The 12,063-nt window shown below is 42.4% G+C and overlaps 1 protein-coding gene across 3 annotated transcripts in view; it reads right to left on the minus strand.

Moving 5' to 3' along the window:
- LOC149868111 (complement component C6-like) overlaps window positions 1–12,063 on the minus strand; it is a 59,433-nt gene that overhangs the window by 15,792 nt on the left and 31,578 nt on the right. For all 3 annotated transcript variants that reach the window (XM_090037999.1, XM_090038000.1, XM_090038001.1), the window contains 4 exons: window positions 10,981–11,092; window positions 8,327–8,459; window positions 5,261–5,452; window positions 2,856–2,946 (listed from right to left, as the gene is read on the minus strand). In XM_090037999.1, the coding sequence (XP_089894125.1) occupies window positions 2,856–2,946; window positions 5,261–5,452; window positions 8,327–8,459; window positions 10,981–11,092 (528 nt within the window). The remainder of the gene's footprint in view (window positions 1–2,855; window positions 2,947–5,260; window positions 5,453–8,326; window positions 8,460–10,980; window positions 11,093–12,063) is intronic.

Below are 12,063 nucleotides of genomic sequence, written 5' to 3' on the forward strand. Positions count from 1 at the left end.
TGGTCACTGATTCAGCTGGGCAAAGATTTGGCCCAATTTGGTAGCTAAATCTCCAAATCTGAATTGAATCAGGAGAATCTTTAATCTGTCTGAACTGAATCAAAACTCTTTGAATCAGTTCAGAGAGATTCATAAAGATTCAGTGATTCAGACATAGACACAGCTCACGGTACCAGGTGGTTCCTGAATGCTGAGATGCTCGAGCAGATGGAGAGTCCCACAGGATCATGGGGGAATTCCCCAGCATGCTCAGCAGCAGACACAGAAGTGGACCAGAAGCACTTCCGGTCCCCTTCTGGGTCTGCCAGGGAGCATGTGGGGCACCCCCATGCCTCCCCCTCAGCTTGGAGACTGGTGCCACCTGGGTCTGGTGGGGGGGAGGGACCTGGGTCCCCTGGGAGCTGACTGCTGAGCCAGGGGGTATGGCTCCCCACCCCCTCAGCATGCTCAGCGGCAGACCCAGAAGTGGACCAAAAGTACTTCTGCTCTACTTCTGGGTTCACTGCCAAGCACGCAAGGGCCCCATGCTCCTGTGGGACGCTTCATCTGCCCCATCATCGTAGCATTCAAGAGTCATGCCTGGTACCTCAAGATATGTAGAAAAAACATTTAAAGCTGTGTCTGTGGCCAAATTGCTGATTCAAAGAAACAGCATCAAATCTTTAGATTTAGATTCGGCCTAATCGAATTGGGATAGTGATCCAAATCAGCAAATAGAATCACTGTCCCCGATTTGGACCAAATCTGAATCCAAATTGAATATGGCCCATTTTGTACACCTCTAATAGTTATCATCTCACAACAGAAAAGACACCAAATTTCTCCAAGGTAACAGCATGTTTCCTGGAAGGCTTAGGGACCACTGCACACTATATTGTGTATACAATGTTTCCTAAAAAAAGAAGAAAAGTAAAGGACAGGGGTCTTTGTCTTACTTGGACTCTTGAGCTCATTTCAATGTTTTTTGTGGGTATTCCAGTGCTCTACAATTCCAGGGAGTCCATCTTTTCATTTAGTAGCTGTAGTGCTTTGCTTGACACACCATCCTCTGATTTATAATTCCTGTTTGATGTTTTCTAGAGGCTCCTTACTCCCATTCATCTTTTCCTACAGATGGCTTTACAAGCCCACGGTATTTCATCTTATTTATATATGGACGGGAGGACAAGTAGCTCATTCCAAACCCAAACCAGTGAAGCTCAGAGTAATTTATTATGGGTGCAGTGAGTAAATATCTTTTGTAACCAAATACCTGTTGTGTAAAGTTTTAGTTTTACATGCCAGCTAGACTTAGCAAGTCATCAAGGATGGAATAAAAAGTGGAGTGGCCAAAGGCTTAGCTGAATATAAGACTGGTGTGCCTGGAACCCCATTATAGGAGCAACATGTGGGGTAGCAGGAGCACTGTGACCAAGAGGATAGAAAGGCTATATATATGTGTATGTGTGTATATTAAAAGTGAGGCTGCCTTTCCATCCTCTTGGTCACGGTGCTCCTGCTACCCCATGTGTTGCTCCTATATTGGGGTTCCAGGCACACCAGTCTTATGGGCTATCCATGACTCCAGCCACCCCTGTACCCATGCCCTAAGCCTCCCAGATGTACCAGATGTTGTTCAGTCTTAGCTGCAGCCCCTCATCTCCCACTATGCCCCACAGGCGCTCATCAATCGCTGCCCCCTTTGGCTGGGGCTTCTCACGCTGCCCTCTTACACTGGGGCTTCTCGCACTCAGGTGGGCTCAGGTGGCCATAGCCGTGCCTCACCCCCACTCTCCTCCTCAGGGTCTCAAACCCATAGCAAGGCTCAGGCAGCTTCAGCCTTACCTGGCTTCTTGCACTGCCCTCTTTCTCTGGGGCTTCCCGCGCTTAGGTAGGCTCAGGTGGCCGTAGCCCTGCCTAGCCCCAACTCTCCACCCCTTATCTGCGGCTGGGGTCTGTGCACCCCAAATGCTGAGTCCTTTGGCACCAGAGTCCCCAATCTACCGTGGGTTCCCTCTGAGGCCTCCTCCAACCCTTAATAGCCTCACCCAAACCACCGGTAGTAAAAAGAAGATTCAAGCCCCTTGGCTATCACATAAACCTAAGCCATCTGGCTATAACAATGTTCAAGCCACTCCAGGACTTCTCCCCCTCTCACCAGTATCACATTGTTCAGTCATTCAGGCCTCTTCCTTTTCCTCACCCAGGCAGAGCTCCTACCCTCATGGCTGCTGGCAGGGAACTGCCTGCCTGGCCTCAGCCTGGGAGTTATACAGGAGCCAGGCCCTGCCCCTTCCGGTCAGCTGACTCCCACCCGTTACCCTGGCAACACGCAGCTGGTCTCCTTACTTGCTGCTCCACCAGTAGCATGCACCTCAGTGCCTGCTACATAGGGTACCAAACAGAAATGAGGATATGGTTATGAAAATGACTACCTCTGAGGTGGAAACAAACTGTATTCATATTTACTCAATGAAAGGATAGAAATCCCAAATACATGGAAGTATAATGAAAATAGTATGACCAGGATTGGTTAGATTTCACACATGTAATTCAGGTTAATAAGACCACTAAAGAGTGGGATGTTTAGAAGTCTGTAAAGGTGAAATTAGAAGAAAAAGGAAGAAAGGAAGGAATGTAAGTCCTTAGTGCCAGATGCTAGAGCATAGAATGGAAAGACTACATTTTAACATGCTGACCTTGCATGCATTTTAACATGGAGAACCTTATTGCTAATGCAACAGGCATAGTAGCTGTATTTCAGTCTGTATAAACTGTGATTATCCTAAGGTTGTTCTTATTGTTCTGTGCTATTTTACAATCACAGTAAACTACTGTTCCATTAATCAAATAGCTGTGTTAAGTATATAACTTACCCACAGTCCTCTGAGGGTGACATGCAAACACACTGAGATCCAACTTGTTTTTGTCCTGGGCTACAATTACCTCTAGCTTTAGTTTGCTCATCTGAAAAATAAATAAATTATATATAAACAGAATCTTAAAATGCTGCTGTCAAAACTAGAGGGTATTTATTTGACTTTAGCCTAGTTTCCCATGAGAGCAGACAATGGGTCTAATCCTTATTTTACCAAGGAATCAGGTATAATCTCAATATTTAGAAGCAACATTAAAAATGTAAATACAAACAGAAAGTGCATTACATAAAAGACAGAATTTCAAAGCATTTCCAAAAGTGAAAAATGATGCCAGTCTTGATGCTGTATGCTCTTACCAACTGATTTTTTTTTTGTCTTTATGGCTATTTTTTTTGTTATTATGTTTGCATTGTGTTCATCACAGTAATATTCTGATAATTACAGAAATTAAAATGAAAAATCCTCACAAACCTCCTCAAATTCTTACTTGTATAGAATGTAAAATAGAACAAGTTCTGAAATGAAAGGCCTTCCCCTTAACTAGCCCATCATGCTAGCTATAAGTTGCAGTTCAGCCCTGGAGACAGACAGCAAAGGGCATTCCAATACAGCCTGTCAGGAAAGGGCCTAGGCAGTTTCTGAGATGGCCAATTCAAGATTAAAGGATGAAGCTGTCACATATTTTCACTTGTCTGCATCACTAAAGAGGTGGAGGGTAGATTTATGTGCTAATTCAAGGTGCTATCAAATGGCTTGGAGGTAACTCCCCAAAGAAAGTGGATTACACTGCTCAGGTTTGGAGAAGCGTGAATCTGAGGTTTACCTCGGACTTGGTTTACCTTTTGGAAAAGTACTGAGTTGTTTCAAACACTCTTCTCAAGATACTCAAACCATCCCTGGGTTAGATAACCATGGTGAACCTCATATCAAAATAGGAAAGGTTGCAGTTGTGGACTGGTCATTGGTACTGAAAGGTCCTTTGTATGAGCTCCACAACCTGAGTACTGGTAAGCTCTTCTGAATACTGTAGTACACAAAATATGAAGATGAAGACTGAACTCACCAGTAAAGGGATACCTTGAGGATCCAGTTAATTAAAAACTTACTTCCAGATCTTTTGCAGCAGCATCTGTGCAGCAGGAGACATGTGCACAATTAAGTGCTGCATTTTCATTGGAATGGAAAGAGATGATAATGCGTAGTATGGCTCCCATTCTTTGAATATAAATTGCCACATGGCATTTTCCAAAATGAAGCAGATCACTCTTTACCTCTTTTGTAGAACCATGATAGCCAGTCCAAAGCTTAACTTTCAAGACTATAACTTAAATAATAATCAGACATCTTACTTTTTCCTTTTTTTAAAAAATATCCTCTTTTAAGTATTATTTCATATGACACCTAAGGGTAAAGCTATACTTATTAAATATTAAGGTGTTCAAGGCTCCTTATTTTAATAAAGAAAAAAGTCTATGTGATCTGAGTTGTTTGTAAAAGAACCTCTCTCTTTAGTGAGGGAAACTGTCATTTCCTGTTTTAAAAAACAGGCAATTCCTTTTTAAGGGAGGGGAAAAAAATGGCCTGAAATAAGTCAGTAAAAAAAACCCTGTTGGAAAGTACTAAAAAAACAGCAAAAAACTGGACTGGTTGACAAAAAAGTTGTTGAGTACGTAAACAAAATGAGTAGTTTGGATGTAACCAGAGAGACAAAATAATTTATTGCAGGGAGGGACAGGAGGAAGGCATACAAAACACAACAGCTTATGTTATTGAAAATATTTAATAATGCCAACTATTCTGCAGCCTCTAACCTCAATTTCTAAGGACACAAATCAAGAAACTAGCCAAACCTGTTCTTTATTGCCAACTGCCAGCTTCCAATAACTTATATCTTACTCATTCTCTAAGAAACTTCAAAGATTAACAGTAACTGAAGTGGTTCAGTTCCTTCAGTTCAAGTCTAAACCAGAGGCTCATGATGGACAACTGTTTTGTCATCTCCAAAGCCTTCTGTGTGGAGTTCCACAAGAGTGTATCAAACTATATGAAACTACTGGGAAAGTTGGTAAGAGCACCCCTGCTAAAATTTCAGTAGTATGCAGGTAACATTCAACACTATACCTCTTCTGCTTTTACAGTGTTCAGTTGGTAGAGTTTATATTAAACAAAGATATGCTATGAATACAGGATTACTGGATGAAATTCTGTGGCACTGTCTCATGCAGGAAGTCTAATCAGATTAATATAACAGATGAATTTGATCGTCTTTCTTGGCCTTCAAATGTACCACCCAACACTCACTGTAGTACGTTCAGTTAGAGAGTTATAGTTCCAATGCATTTTGAGATACATTTTTACTAGTTGCTTCCAGGGATGTATTAATTGCTTAACAGGGTACTAACCTTTTTCACAGGTAAGTGTTCTCAAAATAGGAGGGATCCAAGACAGGTCTTTCCCACAAGTGTAATATGGTTGTCCAGTGATAACAAAGCCAGCTGGGCATCTTAGCTGGATGGTTTCACCCATGTTGTATTCGTGTTTAAATGGGGAGATTGCAACAACATCGGATACTGATGGCTTAGAGCAGAGTAATGCTGTAGTGAAGATAAGATTTGAATACATATTGTGTTGTTGTAATAAACGTGGTCTTTACAGCATGTCATAAATGGGTGAGTTATAAATCTATGGTGAAAATAAAGTGAATGAAGTTGCACATTTTTGTCATGTTTGATTTTTTAAAGTTTTTCAACTCACTCAAGTGGCAACATTTCATATATAAAATATTTCTCTATCGATGACTTGTATGGAAATTCTATTAATTTTATAATTAAATTATACTATTTTTCTACTAATGTTATATGACATATGTTGGCACTGACAATTTAAAATGACCCCTGACAGGACATTCTTTGCAACATGTTACAGGTATTAAATTCTACTTGCCAGATTTATTTTCAAATTGTCTATGAAGTTAAAGGTCAAAATTAAAGTAAATGGCAGTTGAAATATTTCATGTATATTTAATTTAAATTCATGATGTTCACTCTGTTCAACCTTAAAATTCAAGTCCAGATTGCTGCTTTGAGTTCTTGCAAAACATTGGAAATCCTAAATTTGACAATGAGAGAGCAATTCTTTTTAAATTAGATTAAATTGTAATCACATCTAAACAAGGACCTCATGGTTGAGGTTTATAAAGCACCATGGATGGTTTAGACACACATATGCAGTTAAAATTAATGGAAAAAAAGGAGTTTTGTCCCCCAAACACACTTTAAAAATATTCACATTATATTGCCTTATGTATCTGTCCATTCCTGAGAATGCTGTTCAATATAATTATTAAAAATGTAAGCCCTATTAAGATAAGTCTGGAAATGAAAAATAAGGCCTATTGTCAATGACATTTAAATTTAGACTGGCAAAGGCTCTAGAAAATACTTATCTTATATTTTCTACATAACCTAACAGTATAGTGTTACTTATAGATCATACAGATCCTGATAGACGTTATGCTAAAGACATGGTTAACTGGTTAATCAGGTTTTAAGTACTGTGGCCACACAAAACATGTGTAATAACTTTGGGCATTTATACTTTTTGGTTCCGCGATGTGCTGAAGATCTGCCACTTCAGAGCAGACTTGATTAACAGAGTTTGCTCCGCATGCGAGCTGACATGTGCTGCACTGTGTCATGTGCAGTTCTTTAAGTGGCAAAATGCTGTGGTGCTTGCATGTGTAAAAATGCCCTTTGTGGCTGGTTCCCACTATGTCTTAAATTGAATACATGGCCAGTGCTCCCAACCTTAGGAACACACCAGAGCCCTTGAGTCCCAGTCACCTGATTGGGGCTTCCAGCCAGGACAGTGAATCAGAGACCTTAGCTCAGAGGTGCACAGTTATTTTGGCTGGCAGGCCACTTACCGAGTTTTGGTGAGTTGAGGGCCACACACAAAATCTTTCAAAAGATATCATTTTAATAATATATAGATTAAAAACTAATCATATACTAAAAATCAAACATCTACTATAACATATTTTAATCTTATTTCAGAAGTAATTTTTCACCTGATTTATATTTTTTTGAGTAGCGTATAGTTTTCCACTCAACACACTGGACAGTTGGAGAGGGTGGAAGGCGGCCAGGAGCTGGAGCTGGAGGCCCTGCACACTAAGGCAGGAGCTGCCCAGCTGCCACTTCCCCCTCAACTTGGCTGGGCATGTGGTGCCTGTCACACATCCCTACAGCTGCCATCACTTCCCCGTGCTATCTGCTGCCTGGAGTAATGCAGCAGAGGCAGGAGGGGCTGCTGGAGGTGGGGGGAGCCAAGCGGTATGTGGGAGGCTGCAGCCACACTGGGAGCACCCCTGCTGGGAAGCTATGCATGCTTGCTGAGACCAGGGCCATGGGTGGGCATGGAGAGGATCATGGCTCAGGCTGCCCTGGGCAGGAGCAGTCAAGGCTTAGCCCCAAGTGGAGTGCCACAGGGACAGCCATGGACCAGATGCAATCAACTGGCAGGAGCCTGCCTGTGGGCTGAAACCAATCAGTTGGCAGGCCAGATTTGGCCCACAGGCTGTATTTTGACTACCCCTGCCTTACCTCCTGTACGTTCCTTCAGCTGGAAGCCCCAGTTAGATGACAGGAGCTTCCAGCCATGGGAGCACATAGGGTGCCTATACATGAGTGTGAAGACTGCTCCAACATGCTGGAATTCCAGTGCATGAGAGCAGACTTGATTAATCAAGTCTGGTGGAAGGTGGCAATTGCTGCACTCCAGCAGTCTCCTATGTCTTGTGTATCAGTGTCTCCATACTTAAATATGGCGGTGGGGGCACTTGAACGAAAGCTCATTGAACAAACTTTAGTTCAAGCACCTCTGCTGCCATTTTTAAGTACCAGGACGCTGATACAGGAAATACAGTAGTGTTTTAATTAGAGCGGCTCCCCCCACTCCCAGAGCATGTGCAAAAAAGTTCCCACAGAGCCTCTGGCTCCCCTGTACTCCCATGACTGGAAGCCCAGATCAGCCGACTATGGCTCTCAGCCACAGGAGAGCAGGGGAGCTAAGCTTGTCATGTCCCGGTACACGGGGAGCCCAGGATTATGATCCTGGGCTCCCCTTGCACTGACAATAGGGTGCAATTGGGATCTGATCCCGATCCCACAATTGTACCTCTTGCCAAGCATGTATGGCATGGCAGCAGAAACAACTGCTGGGATCACGTATCAGATCTTATTGAGCTTTTAATTTAGTGTCTGTCAGCGGCCAAAGTTGGAACAACTGATAGACTGTAAAAGAACAAATCTGACAACCCAAGAGGACTTTGTCATTTCCAACATTTATAAAACAAGGATTAATTTCTTTTTAAGCCTTTCTAACAGATTCTGTTAGGAAAACCTGAACTATTTGTATTTCCTATATTTGTTCCTGTTGCCAAGCCTAACTGTTCTCCAATTTCTTACGTTGGCACTCAATGGGCTGCTGGATCCAGGTTTGATCTGGTAGACACCTAAGGAACTGATACCCAATGAGATCATATCCAGTCATGCAGGCAATCTCAGCTTCTTCTCCCACAGCATAATAATTTTTTTCATTCTACAATTAAACCATATTCTGGGTAAGTGGAATGGACACTGACACAAGAGAAAGATAGTCAAAATAGCATTTTAAAAGTTTCATCATACTGCAGTTGTCATAACAATTTGTCTATCCATTTATTAATATTCTAATTTTGTTTACCCCATCATGTGGTGGTCCCAAAATTAGTGGCCATTAAATGCTGCCTGAAACAGAACCTATACACATTATCTTGCCTTTAGAAGTTGGCGGATTTTGCTGGGGTCATCTGATCCCAACAGTCTTTCCTGCCCAAGTGCAGGGGGGCTGGACCCGATGATCTGTAAGGTCCCTTTGAGCCCCTAACAACTATGAAACTATTACTCTGTTAGAGCTCTATGATGGGGAATGGCTGTCTGGAAGAGGAAGTCTCATAGTATGTCTATATACAATAGTATGCAGTACATCTAGCTTTCTGTTGGCATGCTAGGAAAGGGCTGGTAAAAGACTGTCAGGTCAACATAAAAAATATTGATTTCCCCAAAATTAAAAGTTTTATACAACTGCATCTTCATTTTTTTTTTTTTACTGACACAGGACTCATATACACACAATGAACATTCATCAGAATCTTAAAATGAGTGCTGTCTTATCCTTTTAAAATCATTCACTCTGTAAGCCCCTTTGCAGCAGATTTATTTTTTCAGTCTTTTTCTGTTACAATTTGATACTGGAAGAAATATTAAGATATCACCAGTCACTCCAGTACACAAATGATTGTGTGCTGCCCTTATCTTATTTCTTAGTGTAGCCAACACAATGCATTTTTTTAAATTGAAGTTATGAAATATTTAGAAGCAGGCAGAAGTATAGCCATTGAAGAAAATAGGGGGGAAGGGGGGAAGGCAGGGGAAAAGAAAATATACAAAAGAATATGAGAAAAAAAGGAGTAAGAAAGACACCTTTCAGCTAAGAAAAAACCTCTATGTAAAACATGAGTTGCCAACTTAGATTTTGGAGCTTTCTGCTATCAACCACTAATAAATAGTTTCATAGTTGGTAGGGTCGGAAGGGACTTGAGTAGATCATCAAGTCCAACCCCCTGCCCTGGGCAAGAAAGGAAGCTGGGGTCAAACGACCCTGGCAAGGTGTCTATCTAGCCTCCTTTTGAAGACCCCCAGGGTAGGAGAAAGCACCACTTCCCTTGGAAATTGGTTCCAGATCCTAGCTGCCCTGACAGTGAAGCAGCGCCTCCTGATGTCTAGTCTGAATCTACCCTCTGCCAGCTTGTGACTGTTATTCCTACTTATTCCCAGTAGTGCTCAGGGGAACAGGGACTCTCCAATTGCCTGCTGGTCTCCCTTGGCAAGTTTATAGATGGCCACCAGATCCCCTCTCAGCCTTCTCTTGTGGAGTCTGAACAGGTTCAGGTCTCATAGCCTCTCCTTGTAGGGCCTGCCCTGCTGACCCCTGATCATGCGACTGGCCCTCCTCTGGACTCTCTCCATACTGTCCACATCCCTCTTGAAGTGAGGCGCCCAGAACTGGACGTAGTACTCCAGCTGGGCCTGACTAGTGTTGCATAGAGGGGGAGGCTCACCTCCTTGGACCTGATGCATCTGTGGATGCATGACAAAGTGCAGTTGGCCTTCCTGACTGCATCCCTACATTGGTGGCCCATGTTCATCTTGGAGTCTATAATGACTCCAAGATCCTTTTCTGCCTCTGTGGTGATGGGAAGGGAGTTCCCCGGCCTGTCGGTATGCTGCTGATTCTTCCTCCCTAGATGCAGTGCCCTGCACTTCTCAGTATTGAATCCTATCCAGTTCTCATCCGCCCACCCCTGTAACCTGTCCAGAGCCAATTGCAGCCTGTTCCTCCCTTCTAGCATGCCCACTTCTCCCCACATCTTAGGTGTCATCTGTGAATTTGAACAAGGTACTTTTCATCCCCTCGTCCAAGTCACTGATGAAGATATTGAACAGCGCAGGCCCGAGGACTGAGCCTCGGGGAACCCCACTGCCCACATCCCTCCAGGTTGAAAGTGACCCATCCACCACCACTCTCTGGGTGCTGCCCTCCAGACAGTTTGTGACCCATCTGACTGTGTAGGCACTGATACAAATTTTTTAATGAGAATGGGGTGAGAGACAGTGTCAAAGGCCTTCCTAAGGTCCAGAAAGACTACATCCACCACGACACCTGCATCCAAGGATTTTGTGGTCTGGCCATAGAAAGCCACCGGGTTGGTCTGACAGGACCTGCCTCTAACGAACCCATGTTGGTTGCTCCTAAGCATACACTCCCCTGCTTGCCCCTTGCAGACATGCAATAATTCTAGCTTCTGACTATCTAGAAAACAGTTTCATTAATTAAGACAGAATGGTGTTTTCTAGTTGGTGCGAGGTGTCATGACATGGATGAAATCAGAGTATAATCTGTGGATGAACTAGGTTTGCAAATCCAAAACCAGAAATTCTGTAGACTGGTAATCTTGGAAGTTCCCAGAGCTCCCACATGCCCTATCATTCACATATTTTACATGGTACAGCCCTCTCACCCTGATAAATCCATTTTCTGGTGGGACTGGCTTAGAACATCCAGATTCAGGTTCACCAATGAAAACATCCACTTCCTTCCTTGCTTCATCATCATTTATACACGGAGCCCCTCTGAAAAACAATAATTTGCAGTATAGGATGCATATGAGGCACTGGTTTCAAAAACAAGAGGGTAAACTCTCACAGCATTAGCCAAACCAAAAAAATTAGAGCAGTACTGTGGTCCTTTTCCGTCAACTTCTTCATTAACCTATGTACCAAAAGGAGCCTGATCAACAGTGAGCATTATAGGAAAGAAGATTTTATATTGGCATAAGTTCTTCAGACCACCAGAGAATTTGGCATAATAGATTAGAAGAGTTGGGGCAAAAAAGATGGTACATTGGGCTGCCTTTTTTTTAGCAATGACTGTAAGTTTAAGTGGTTCGGCCAGAATTTAGGGTTCATCACAGTTTGGTTAGGTTAGGTATTGTATAGATTAACTTTTGCCTGTTAATACCAGCAGTGGTTAAATGTGCGCTGTATGTTATGGATGTAGGGCTGTACAGGTTGTGGTGCTTAGTCAGGGAGGGAGAGCACCATGTAGAACTAAAGTGCTCATGTCCAAGACTCTCAAAAAGAATATGCTATATATGAATCACAACAGAAATAAAATGACTAGTTGTATATTATCCACTGTTTTTGCCACAAGAGGAGCTATCCCTGTAATGAATTATGGCTATGTTCATCATTTTCACACAACCCTCAAATAAGAAAGTGAGGGTGGTTTTGGCTTGGAGTTAACATTTTACATTAAAACCTTCTAAACATTCTGTTTCACAGTGTTGCAAAGCAGTACCAAATAAAAATTCACTGACAAAAACTGAGTTATCTTTGAGATTTCAAATTCAAACCTAAAGCACATAGAAAGGAAGCACTGATATTCAGACTCATGTGGTTCAGAAGTGGGAAAAGAAGTTGTATAAAGATGAAGAAAAAATAATGAAGATTCTCAGTCAGAGACCCATACAAAATATTTTAAAGTAAGTATATGATACTTCTTTTGGAATTCCCTGGTAAGAAAATGCAAACAAAAACAAAAG

The sequence above is a fragment of the Crocodylus siamensis genome, chromosome 3 (genome assembly GCF_052110815.1).
Source record: "Crocodylus siamensis isolate JL-2025a chromosome 3, ASM5211081v1, whole genome shotgun sequence".
NCBI classification, from domain to species: domain Eukaryota; kingdom Metazoa; phylum Chordata; order Crocodylia; family Crocodylidae; genus Crocodylus; species Crocodylus siamensis.